The sequence below is a fragment of the Salmo salar genome, chromosome ssa17, assembly GCF_905237065.1.
Source record: "Salmo salar chromosome ssa17, Ssal_v3.1, whole genome shotgun sequence".
Taxonomy (NCBI): Eukaryota; Metazoa; Chordata; class Actinopteri; order Salmoniformes; family Salmonidae; genus Salmo; species Salmo salar.
In genome coordinates, this window is record NC_059458.1 from 74,354,978 (window position 1) to 74,368,648 (window position 13,671).

At 45.5% G+C, this 13,671-nt stretch overlaps 1 protein-coding gene across 15 annotated transcripts in view; it reads left to right on the plus strand.

The window, feature by feature from the left end:
* The window catches only part of LOC106576581 (neuron navigator 3), a 416,631-nt gene that overhangs the window by 338,658 nt on the left and 64,302 nt on the right, over nt 1–13,671 (plus strand). For all 15 annotated transcript variants that reach the window (XM_045700121.1, XM_045700110.1, XM_045700113.1 and 12 more), the window contains 2 exons: nt 8,691–9,095; nt 11,540–11,659. In XM_045700121.1, coding sequence (XP_045556077.1) covers nt 8,691–9,095; nt 11,540–11,659 — 525 coding nt within the window. The remainder of the gene's footprint in view (nt 1–8,690; nt 9,096–11,539; nt 11,660–13,671) is intronic.

Here is a 13,671-nt window from a genome sequence, read left to right on the forward strand (position 1 = left end):
TTCCATTGAGACACTTAGAGATGTGATGAGGAGAGGACACCCAGCATGGAACATGAAGGATTATCAAACCCTCAACATCAGCCTTGATCAAACCTGTCTGCCCGCCTGTCTGTCTGCCCGCCTGTCTGTCTGCCCGCCTGTCTGTCTGCCCGCCTGTCTGTCTGCCCGCCTGTCTGCCTGTCTGCCCACCTGTCTGTCTGCCTGCCTGTCTGCCCATCTGCAGTCTGCCTGTCTGCCCATCTGCAGTCTGCCTGTCTGCCCGCCTGCCTGTCTGCCCGCCTGTCTGCCCGCCTGTAGGCCTGTCTGTCAGTCAGTCTGCTACAGTATATATGAGTGTAAATAGAGTGAGGGTATCAGACAGGAATTCACATGGGGCTCGTAACAACAGAATGGGCAAGCCATTAAAAGGTCTTTCACACAGAAATTGCCATTAAGAGGTAATCAGGGCGAAGGTTTTTCACCTCCATTGTAATGAATCACTGCTGCATGAAGAACCGGCCCACAGTGCGTGATTGTTATTTATATGAGGGATTTCTTTTCTCTTTTCTGACTGGAGCTTCATTTCCATCGTGTGGGTACTTCATGGCCAACTGGTCCAGCTGATAGAGAGGCTGTGTTTGTCATCAATCTGATATCCTGTCAGGAATAGTATAGAAATGTAAAGGACCTCTCTGCATGGTGGTTTCTCTGTTATAACCCATTTAAAGGACCTCTCTGCATGGTGGTTTCTCTGTTATAACCCATTTAAAGGACCTCTCTGTGTGGTGGTTTCTCTGTTATAACCCATTTAAATGACCTCTCTGTGTGGTGGTTTCTCTGTTATAACCCATTTGAAGGACCTCTCTGTGTGGTGGTTTCTCTGTTATAACCCATTTAAAGGACCTCTCTGTGTGGTGGTTTCTCTGTTATAACCCATTTAAAGGACCTCTCTGCATGGTGGTTTCTCTGTTATAACCCATTTAAAGGACCTCTCTGTGTGGTGGTTTCTCTGTTATAACCCATTTAAAGGACCTCTCTGTGTGGTGGTTTCTCTGTTATAACCCATTTAAAGGACCTCTCTGCATGGTGGTTTCTCTGTTATAACCCATTTAAAGGACCTCTCTGCATGGTGGTTTCTCTGTTATAACCCATTTAAAGGACCTCTCTGCATGGTGGTTTCTCTGTTATAACCCATTTAAAGGACCTCTCTGTGTGGTGGTTTCTCTGTTATAACCCATTTGAAGGACCTCTCTGTGTGGTGGTTTCTCTGTTATAACCCATTTGAAGGACCTCTCTGTGTGGTGGTTTCTCTGTTATAACCCATTTAAAGGACCTCTCTGTGTGGTGGTTTCTCTGTTATAACCCATTTAAAGGACCTCTCTTTGTGGTGGTTTCTCTGTTATAACCCATTTAAAGGACCTCTCTGCGTGGTGGTTTCTCTGTTATAACCCATTTAAAGGACCTCTCTGCATGGTGGTTTCTCTGTTATAACCCATTTAAAGGACCTCTCTGTGTGGTGGTTTCTCTGTTATAACCCATTTAAAGGACCTCTGTGTGGTGGTTTCTCTGTTATAACCCATTTAAAGGACCTCTCTGCATGGTGGTTTCTCTGTTATAACCCATTTAAAGGACCTCTCTGCATGGTGGTTTCTCTGTTATAACCCATTTAAAGGACCTCTCTGTGTGGTGGTTTATCTGTTATAACCCATTTAAATGACCTCTCTGCATGGTGGTTTCTCTGTTATAACCCATTTAAAGGACCTCTCTGCATGGTGGTTTCTCTGTTATAACCCATTTAAAGGACCTCTGCATGGTGGTTTCTCTGTTATAACCCATTTAAAGTACCTCTCTGTGTGGTGGTTTCTCTGTTATAACCCATTTAAAGTACCTCTCTGTGTGGTGGTTTCTCTGTTATAACCCATTTAAAGTACCTCTCTGCATGGTGGTTTCTCTGTTATAACCCATTTAAAGGACCTCTCTGCATGGTGGTTTCTCTGTTATAACCCATTTAAATGACCTCTCTGTGTGTTGGTTTCTCTGTTATAACCCATTTAAAGTACCTCTCTGTGTGGTGGTTTCTCTGTTATAACCCATTTGAAGGACCTCTCTGTGTGGTGGTTTCTCTGTTATAACCCATTTAAAGGACCTCTCTGCATGGTGGTTTCTCTGTTATAACCCATTTAAAGGACCTCTCTGTGTGGTGGTTTCTCTGTTATAACTCATGTACTGGTTGTTCTCTATGGCTGATTCTAACTTGTGAATCCCAGCCCCAGGGCCCCCCACCCGGTTTGTAATTGAACTCTGCTTGAAACAGAGCGCCATCCACCACAACACTAACATTCCTCACAGTAACCTCCACATTCCTCCAAGACCCAGACGTTGCATGCCACACCACCACAGATAATCTGTATCGATCAAAGCCCGTGTTTGATTCTCTGTCCAACCTACACCCAGAAGGAATGAAAAAAATAGTATTGATTGACATTTGAAGAGAAATATGTTTTCCGCATATGAAAAGATGCTGTGCTCTTCAAGGGCAATTCCCGAGATTGCAAGCAAAGAACAATTGCCCACAAAAATCCCTTTCCACTATATATTAGTCCCATGGGATTCTGACTCTTCGGATGACATTTTAAATGCACTAGCTTTACCCGGTCTAGTTTGTTTAATTGGTGTTTACAGCGTTATAGGCAGAGTCAATTATTCACAGCTATACGATGTTTGGATATCTGCTGGGCAGATGCACCGTGCTGAGGAGAGCATGTGATTTCTCACAGATGCAGGCTTAGGCACTGTCTCAAATGGCACCCTGTTCCCTGTAGTGCACTGCTTTGACCAGAGCCCTGTGCACTGTGTAGGGAATAGGGTGCCATTTGGGACGTAGACTTGCAATAGCTAAACTCATTTCCTTCACGCCATCAGTGGTGAAACCAATTGATCTATAACACCTGTCAACCTGGGCGCCCACCGCACATACAGCTCTACCTCATCACCCCCATGCATTTCAACCAGCGGCAGCCCAATACAGACCTATTGAATGAAGCTCTCCCATCCATGTCCATGCAGTACATACTCCAGACAGGCAGGATCATTATTCTACTGTCCTTCATATTACCTTAACCAGCGCACTCCAGGTCAACAATGGGAAAACAACATTCTCTGTAAATGTGGATACACACATCAAGGTTGTGCGCCCCCCCCCATTCTTCCTGTGCTGTTCCCACCCCGTTTCATCCTGACTATTGATTTCTGGGTTTGGAGAGGAAGAGGGCCGCTCCGGAGGTTAGCCTCCGTGATGACACCATATCAGTCTTCCACCTTCCTGAAGGCTGCAGGGTACCAGGAGTGTGTGTGTGTGTGTGTGTGTGTGTGTGTGTGTGTGTGTGTGTGTGTGTGTGTGTGTGTGTGTGTGTGTGTGTGTGTGTGTGTGTGTGTGTGTGTGTGTGTGTGTGTGTGTGTGTATTAGATACATGGAAATGTGAGGGATCTGTCACCTACTACTGTATGTGGACTGACTCATGCCCTGGGCCCCATCCCCCACCAGCCTCTCCACCTAGACACTGATATAGATCACTTCAGGAGGTAGTCAGACCCCACCAAGACACTGATATAGATCACTTCAGGAGGTAGTCAGACCCCACCAAGACACTGATATAGATCACTTCAGGAGGTAGTCAGACCCCACCAAGACACTGATATAGATCACTTCAGGAGGTAGTCAGACTCCACCTAGACACTGAAATAGATCACTTCAGGAGGTAGTCAGACCCCACCTAGACACTGATATAGATCACTTCAGGAGGTAGTCAGACCCCACCTAGACACTGATATAGATCACTTCAGGAAGTAGTCAGACATGCATTGTGTTTTATTGTAGAGTAGATGGATCAGGACAGTGAAGCCATGTAAATCATCCTGATCCTAAAATCATTGACAACTGGCACCATTGGCTAATGCCATCAATATGTGTCATAAAATAAATAAATACATATTATTTTGAAAGAATAGCTGTGAAATGACGTAAATGTAATTAATTTGCCTACAAGGAGCCACCAGGGAATCTTATCACAATGCGTACACAATGGACGGATAAGAGACACATTTTAATAGCATGTGTAGACAAATTTCTGAAAATGTGGGCACAATCAGGATGTGGATAAGATCAGGTCACGTGACCCATGTTAGCTCCAAGTGTAAACAGGGCTTTAGAGAATCGCTTCAGACTACATTATTGGAGCTTCGGTACCAACATGTGCCATAGGGGGCAGTGGTGACCCTCTGACAATGGGGCTCCCACACCCTGCCCGCCTGCTTCCTGCCTGCTCACAGCACTGGCACAGGAATAATCAAACACACCTGCTCAGTGGCACGCCACAGCAGGTTATCTCAAACACTATGGGGGATACCTGATGGATACCTGATCAGGATCTGGCAACCAGATCTGGAACGCTACAGTCACAGCTCTCCTCTCTCCTCCAAACACACACACACATTACTTCTCCCTATCTCTCTCTCTCTGTCCACATACTGCAGAAACATATTGTTCCATAGAGACACACTGCTGTAATGTTACACACACACACACACACGCGTGTGTGTGTGTGTGTGTGTGTGTGTGTGTGTGTGTGTGTGTGTGTGTGTGTGTGTGTGTGTGTGTGTGTGTGTGTGTGTGTGTGTGTGTGTGTGTGTGTGTGTGTGTGTGTGTGTGTGTGTGTGTGTCCAAGGGGAGAATTCAGCGGGTGTTGATCGGAGGTTGATGGTGATGCAGAGTGGCTGTGACATTGCTAGCTATCTCCTTCCCTGGCTAGGATCACATGGCTGAAGCCTCTGTGTGCTCCTGATAGATCTCTCTCTCTCACACACACACACACACACACACAGAACCTCACACACAGAACCTCACACACACACATACACACACACAACCTCACACACACACATACACACACACAACCTCATACACACAAACAACACCTCATACAACCTCACACGTACAATCTCACACACACAGACACACACTCACAAACCAACACTCACATGGTTGTCACCTCACACAACCCCAGGGGTTAGAGATGGATCAGTCTCAGTGTTAGACAGTGGTTAAAGATGGATCAGTCTCAGTGTTAGACAGTGGTTAAAGATGGATCGGTCTCAGTGTTAGACAGTGTTTAGAGATGGATCAGTCTCAGACAGTGGTTAAAGATGGATCGGTCTCAGTGTTAGACAGTGTTTAGAGATGGATCAGTCTCAGACAGTGGTTAAAGATGGATCAGTCTCAGTGTTAGACAATGATTAAAGATGGATCAGTCTCAGTGTTAGACAGTGGTTAAAGATGGATCAGTCTCAGTGTTAGACAGTGGTTAAAATGGATCAGTCTCAGACAGTGGTTTAAGATGGATCAGTCTCAGTGTTAGACAGTGGTTTAAGATGGATCAGTCTCAGTGTTAGACAGTGGTTAGAGATGGATCAGTCTCAGTGTTAGACAGTGGTTAGAGATGGATCAGTCTGTGATAGACAGTGGTTTAAGATGGATCATTCTCAGTGTTAGACAGTGGTTTAAGATGGATCAGTCTCAGTGTTAGACAGTGGTTAGAGATGGATCAGTCTCAGTGTTAGATTGTGATTAGAGATGGATCAGTCTGTTATAGACAGTGGTTTAAGATGGATCAGTCTCAGTGTTAGACAGTGGTTTAAGATGGATCAGTCTCAGTGTTAGACAGTGGGTAAAGATGGATCAGTCTCAGTGTTAGACAGTGGTTAAAGATGGATCAGTCTCAGTGTTAGATTGTGATTAGAGATGGATCAGTCTGTGTTAGACAGTGGTTAAAGATGGATCAGTCTCAGACAGTGGTTAAAGATGGATCGGTCTCAGTGTTAGACAGTGTTTAGAGATGGATCAGTCTCAGACAGTGGTTAAAGATGGATCAGTCTCAGTGTTAGACAGTGGGTAAAGATGGATCAGTCTCAGTGTTAGACAGTGGTTAAAGATGGATCAGTCTCAGTGTTAGATTGTGATTAGAGATGGATCAGTCTGTGTTAGACAGTGGTTAAAGATGGATTAGTCTCAGACAGTGGTTAAAGATGGATCAGTCTCAGTGTTAGATTGTGATTAGAGATGGATCAGTCTGTGATAGACAGTGGTTTAAGATGGATCAGTCTCAGTGTTAGACAGTGGTTTAAGATGGATCAGTCTCAGTGTTAGACAGTGGTTAGAGATGGATCAGTCTCAGTGTTAGATTGTGATTAGAGATGGATCAGTCTGTGTTAGACAGTGGTTAAAGATGGATCAGTCTCAGTGTTAGACAGTGGTTAAAGATGTATCAATCTCAGACAATGGTTAAAGATGGATCATTCTCAGTGTTAGACAGTGGTTAAAAATGGATCAGTCTCAGTGTTAGACAGTGGTTAGAGATGGATCAGTCTCAGTGTTAGACAGTGGTTTAAGATGGATCAGTCTCAGTGTTGGACAGTGGTTAGAGATTGATCAGTCTCAGTGTTAGACAGTGGTTAGAGATTGATCAGTCTCAGTGTTAGACAGTGGTTTAAGATGGATCAGTCTCAGTGTTCGACAGCGGTTAGAGATGGATCAGTCTCAGACAGTGGTTAAAGATAGATCAGTCTCAGTGTGGTTAGAGATGGATCAGTCTCAGTGTTAGACAGTGGTTAAAGATGGATCAGTCTCAGTGTTAGACAGTGGTTTAAGATGGATCAGTCTCAGTGTTAGACAGTGGTTAGAGATGGATCAGTCTCAGACAGTGGTTTAAGATGGATCAGTCTCAGTGTTAGACAGTGGTTAAAGATGGATCAGTCTCAGTGTTAGACAGTGGTTAAAGATGGATCAGTCTCAGTGTTAGACAGTGGTTAGAGATGGATCAGTCTCAGACAGTGGTTAAAGATGGATCAGTCTCAGTGTTAGACAGTGGTTAAAGATGGATCAGTCTGTGTTAGATTGTGATTAGAGATGGATCAGTCTGTGTTAGACAGTGGTTTAAGATGGATCAGTCTCAGTGTTAGACAGTGGTTAGAGATGGATCAGTCTCAGTGTTAGACAGGGGTTAAAATGGATCAGTCTCAGACAGTGGTTTAAGATGGATCAGTCTCAGTGTTAGACAGTGGTTAAAGATGGATCAGTCTCAGTGTTAGACAGTGGTTAAAGATGGATCAGTCTCAGTGTTAGACAGTGGTTAGAGATGGATCAGTCTCAGACAGTGGTTAAAGATGGATCAGTCTCAGTGTTAGACAGTGGTTAAAGATGGATCAGTCTGTGTTAGATTGTGATTAGAGATGGATCAGTCTGTGTTAGACAGTGGTTTAAGATGGATCAGTCTCAGTGTTAGACAGTGGTTAGAGATGGATCAGTCTCAGTCTTAGACAGTGGTTAAAGATGGATCAGTCTCAGTGTTAGACAGTGGTTAGAGATCGATCAGTCTCAGACAGTGGTTAAAGATGGATCAGTCTCAGTGTTAGACAGTGGTTAGAGATGGATCAGTCTTAGACAGTGGTTAAAGATGGATCAGTCTCAGTGTTAGACAGTGGTTTTAGATGGATCAGTCTCAGACAGTGGTTAGAGATGGATCAGTCTCAGACAGTGGTTTAAGATGTATCAGTCTCAGTGTTAGACAGTGGTTTTAGATGGATCTCATCTGTCCCTAATGATCATCACAATCCATCTTGTTGTTATGCTCCTCTCAGCATCTTTACTTTAGCTCTTGTCAGATACAGTTTCAATCTATTTAAAATCAAGTTTTATATCCTGTTTTATAAATCATTAGATATAAACAGCCATAGTGTGAATAGGATGGAATGTATTGGAACATGTAGATTTTAGGACATTGAAATTTGTGGATTATACACCAATGATGGAGATGACCCCCAAACATGAGTGTAATGTAGTTATCTTTCCACCAGAGAGAGCTCAAGCAGCGTGTGCATGTGTGTGTGTGTGTACGTGTGTGTGTGTGCGTGCAATAGAGCACTTTCAGTACAGAGCAAAAACTGAGATTGTGTTTTGCATAACTGTGATTATGCGTTTTACATAGTTTTTGAGTGAACTATCCCTTTAAAACACTGAAAGAAATAGAACTTTAGAAAGGTCAGGCTACGAGATAGCAGGCCAGACACACACAAACACACACATACAGTAGGTGATGTGTGTATGTGGAGATAACGAGTGGCATCCATTTTAGGGAGACTGCTTCGTTGCAACAACACTACCAATCTTTCTGCCTGAGCAATTTATCCTTCATACAACAGTGCACATGCTAATAGGAACATATTTTAGGGAGTGGACATTTGGGTCTGTGTGTTGAGCTGACTATTGGTTCACCGTATGGTCATTCAATAGGGTCTCTCCAAACTAAACTCCTGTCACCTTTGGGTGAAGTTGACCTTAGATGCTGATCTTGGATCAGTTGTGCACCCCAGAGCTCACCCTGGTGGAAAGATTGGGAATATTTGTGAAGTGTCAGCAGAGCTGAAAGTATTGATCTCTCTGCTCAAATCCTCTCTGTGGCTGTGCCAGGGGGCTGAGCTGATCTGTCCCTAAACGTTCCTAATCACGCTCTCTTTCTCACTCTCCCCCTCTCTCACTCTTTTCCTCTCTCTCTTTTCCTCTGTCTCTCTCTCTCTCTTTTCCCCTCTCCCTCTCTCTCCCTCTCTCTCTCTCTCTCTCTCCCTCTTTTCTGCTCTCTCCAACTCTCTGCCCTCTTCAGCACCTTGGAGACGACCTTCGACAGCACAGTGACCACAGAGGTCAACGGGCGGAGCATCACCAGTCGCTCCGCCCCCATGACCTCCTGGCGCCTCGGCCAATCAGCCCCAAGCCCCCGCCTACAAGCAGGCGACGCCCCTTCTATGCCCAGTACCTACACCACAGTCCCACCACCTCGGACGGGTGCCAGCACAGGTGGCGCCACTGGGCGGTACGGTCACTCGGACTCCTCCCGGTTTGTGTACAGCGCCCCCCTGAGGCGAGCGGCGACGGCAGGGGCGAGAGGGGCCGAGCAGGGGGAGAAGGGAGGAGGGCCGGAGGGGATGCTGGAGATGGACGTGGCAGGGTACATGAGCGATGGAGACATCCTGGGGAAGAACGTCAAGACAGATGACATCACCAGTGGGTAAGCGACTACGCCATAGACAGAATAGAATCGATTTTATATTGTCCGTTGGTTAGAACGTAAACGTGTCCCAACACCCCCAGACACACACACATTCAGGGTCAGTCCTGTTACTGAAAAAAGAAAATCACAGTTATTGCCAAGGCCTTCGCGATTCTTCCAAATGGAATGGTGAGACAGGAGAACATATGAGGGGTGATGAAGTTGTGGCATTCACACAGCTATTGAGCTGCGACGGGAGGAATTCACCATACATGTACACTGCTCAAAAAAATAAAGGGAACACTTAAACAACACAATGTAACTCCAAGTCAATCACACTTCTGTGAAATCAAACTGTCCACTTAGGAAGCAACACTGATTGACAATACATTTCACATGCTGTTGTGCAAATGGAATAGACAACAGGTGGAAATTATAGGCAATTAGCAAGACACCCCCAATAAAGGAGTGGTTCTGCAGGTGGGGACCACAGACCACTTCTCAGTTCCTATGCTTCCTGGCTGATGTTTTGGTCACTTTTGAATGCTGGCAGTGCTTTCACTCTAGTGGTAGCATGAGACGGAGTCTACAACCCACACAAGTGGCTCAGGTAGTGCAGCTCATCCAGGATGGCACATCAATGCGAGCTTTGGCAAGAAGGTTTTCTCTGTCTATCAGCGTAGTGTCCAGAGCATGGAGGCGCTACCAGGAGACAGGCCAGTACATCAGGAGATGTGGAGGAGGCCGTAGGAGGGCAACAACCCAGCAGCAGGACGGCTACCTCCGCCTTTGTGCAAGGAGGAGCAGGAGAAGCACTGCCAGAGCCCTGCAAAATGACCTCCAGCAGGCCACAAATGTGCATGTGTCTGCTCAAACGGTCAGAAACAGACTCCATGAGGGTGGTATGAGGGCCCGACGTCCACAGGTGGAGGTTGTGCTTACAGCCCAACACCGTGCAGGACGTTTGGCATTTGCCAGAGAACACCAAGATTGGCAAATTCGCCACTGGCGCCCTGTGCTCTTCACAGATGAAAGCAGGTTCACACTGAGCACGTGACAGACGTGACAGAGTCTGGAGATGCCGTGGAGAACGTTCTGCTGCCTGCAACATCCTCCAGCATGACCGGTTTGGCGGTGGGTCAGTCATGGTGTGGGGTGGCATTTCTTTGGGGGGCCGCACAGCCCTCCATGTGCTCGCCAGAGGTAGCCTGACTTCCTTTAGGTACCGAGATGAGATCCTCAGACCCCTTGTGAGACCACATGCTGGTGCGGTTGGCCCTGGGTTCCTCCTAATGCAAGACAATGCTAGACCTCATGTGGCTGGAGTGTGTCAGCAGTTCCTGCAAGAGGAAGGCATTGATGCTATGGACTGGCCCGCCCGTTCCCCAGACCTGAATCCAATTGAGCACATCTGGGACATCATGTCTCGCTCCATCCACCAATGCCACGTTCCACCACAGACTGTCCAGGAGTTGGCGGATGCTTTAGTCCAGGTCTGGGAGGAGATCCCTCAGGAGACCATCCGCCACCTCATCAGGAGCATGCCCAGGTGTTGTAGGGAGGTCATACAGGCACGTGGAGGCCACACACACTACTGAGCCTCATTTTGACTTGTTTTAAGGACATTACATCAAAGTTGGATCAGCCTGTAGTGTGGTTTTCCACTTTCATTTTGAGTGCGACTCCAAATCCAGACCTCCATGGGTTGATAAATTGGATTTCCATTGATTATTTTTGTGTGATTTTGTTGTCAGCACATTCAACTATGTAAAGAAAAAAGTATTTAATAAGATTATTTCTTTCATTCAGATCTAGGATGTGTTGTTTAAGTGTTCCCTTTATTTTTTTGAGAAGTATACATTCCATACCAACTCTCAATAGTGCGCTGGCTGACACATCACTCAGTGAGTAAGAATAGCCCCAGATCTATTGTACATCACTGTGTTAGCTGTTAACCTTCCTCTGTGAACACTGATAAGTGCTCTTCCCCAACACCCACATGATCTGTGTCCCAGATGGCACCTTTTTCCCTATATAGTGCACTACATTTGACCAGGCCTCATAGGGCTCTGGTATAAAGTAGTGCACTATAAAGGGAATAGGGTGCCATGTGGAACTTATCCCTGCATTAGTTCTCCCATCCTATTTGTTCATGTATGAAATTGATTTATTGAACACCACCCGAACGAACCATCCACATTAACTATGATTAAGTTACTGTAGGGGCAAAACGTATAGCACCTAGGGATGAAAAAGTGATTAGCTGAATTATGATCCTAATTAGCTTAAACCTAATGTGCGTTCATGTCCTATCAGCCGTCTCTGATTACAACCCTGTAAATGTGTGCGCACACACGTGGGCATGCACACACGTACACACACTCCCAATACACACACTCACACTCCCGATACTCACAGTGGCGAACACAACCCAGCTTAGTGATTTAGTTTCTTCTTCGTAGGTACCTTACAGACGGTGGTCTTCACCTATACTCACGGAACGTCGGTCGCGCCCCTGACCTGAACACGTCGCTAGAGGTCACCCAGAGGGTGGTCAAGGAGGTGCACGGGGACGCAGACAGGTAAGGGCGTGGCTTCATCACAACTATTTGGGTTACTGGTGGAGGAGGGTGCAATTTCCCCTAGCTGATGATCTTGGATCATTATTGTATTTTCTCCACTAACGATTAAGGCTAGGATTGGGGGAGGGGAAGCTGATCCTGGATCTGTACCTTTGGGAAACTTTAACACGGAGTTCTACTTGTGTTTCTGGACCACAGCTAGTTCTCCAACCCTATAGACTGTATTGAAACCAATGGGAGAAACTGTGGCTTCTTGATTGAAGAATACGATTAGTTGAATCAGTTTGTGTTACTGCTTGGGCTGAAGCAAAAGCCTGCTGCATCCACATGGTGCGTTGTAGATCAAATTCCACAGTTTCTCTCTAATAGCTTTTCATATTAGCACAGATTTTACTGATAGCTGCTTTTTTTAAAGGAAGGTTTTACTAGCAGTGACTGTGATATGTGGTTGTTGAATTTACTGAATGTAAGTCGCTCTGGATAAGAGCGTCTGCTAAATTACCCAGATGTAAATGTAAGACGAGAATGCCCTTCGCCAGAAATGACACGCTCTCTAGTCTCCCAGACAGAGAGAAAGCTGCCGTCGCAAACCAGGCGGAAGAGAAATGTGTCATTGATTTAATTCTGTCAAGCTGTGATTTGACGACAGGCAATCATAGAAGCGGGGAGAGAAGTGATGAGGTGATGTTGCAGCGTGGATAAAGGGATTCGGAGAAGACTTAAATGAATGTGTTCTTGGAAGTTTGAGAAATGTCTGTAAATTGGATGCAGTACTCTGCTGGTTACTCTGTGTACTCCCAGATTCATTCAATTATCAGACTGTCAGAATCCACTGTTCTGGAGGAAGAACTTTTTCAAGCTTCTAACAAAATCTTTGGTTTGATAGTATGTTTAATTTCCTATCTGTTCAATTATTATTATTATTTTCTATACATTTGTGGTTCCGACTATAATGGTAAGTGTCATTATTTGGCGAACAGGAGGACAGAATAAGAGAAAGGGTCTGAGCAGAGTAAATGTTACGTTGATTTATCAAAGAGGAAGAAAAATATTTTGCTTGGTGTGTCTTCCTTTGTGCTCCTAGACTTGATCAACAAACGGTTGTTTTGTATACTGGAGGGTTGGAGGTTCTCTGTAGCAGTCAGAGGAGAGAGTCAGATCATATCTGGGACTTTCCAACCGTCAAAGCGGCGGGTTTGAATACAGTATAACCTCTACACTCATCACGTTAACTCTCATCTCGCTGTCAGCCTGTCAGCTTTGATCTGGAGGTGAACTGACTGATAGATTCAAGCTAATCAAACGCATCAGAAGTCCAGACCACACTGTCCACTGTGCTGTCCACTGTGCTGTCTTCCCCCACACTCCACTTTCACTCATATCGCCTCCAGACGTGGGTTTATATACTATTTGAAATCATTTAAAATATTTTATCTAAGCTTGATTGAGCTTGCCCTGACATAATAAATCTGCTTCTGAACAATTTCTGAACAATTTCAAATACTATCTGAACCCAGGATCGCCTCCTCCTGCATGTACTACGCTCTATTCACTACCCCTAACTAATCCATACCAAACTTTAAGATGACAGCGTGACTTTTACTGGAGGACGTAGTTGCATAGTCTGGCACCTCAGGGATAATGGGATATGTAGTCTCTGATCCCATAGACGTGGGAAGGAGGCCAGGTATAGCAGCCTAGATAAGGATCTTTCAGGAGTAAATTACGGAAGGCTGCTTTTTGCCTGGAGGAGGGAGACTAAATCCCCCTGCTCTAATGCTTCCTTCCTGGCACCCTATTCCCTATATAATACAATACTACTGACCAGGCCTCATAGGGCTCTGGTCAAAAATACTGCACTATATAGGGAATAGGGTGCCATTTGCGATGCATCCGGTGCGTGTCAGTGTGTGATTGTAGCGCCTGACATTTCTCAGTCCCACTGACATCTGACGGGCTCTGGGAAGGAAATTCATTTGGGAGCATCTCGCTCAACTGAGCTAGGCTTTTGT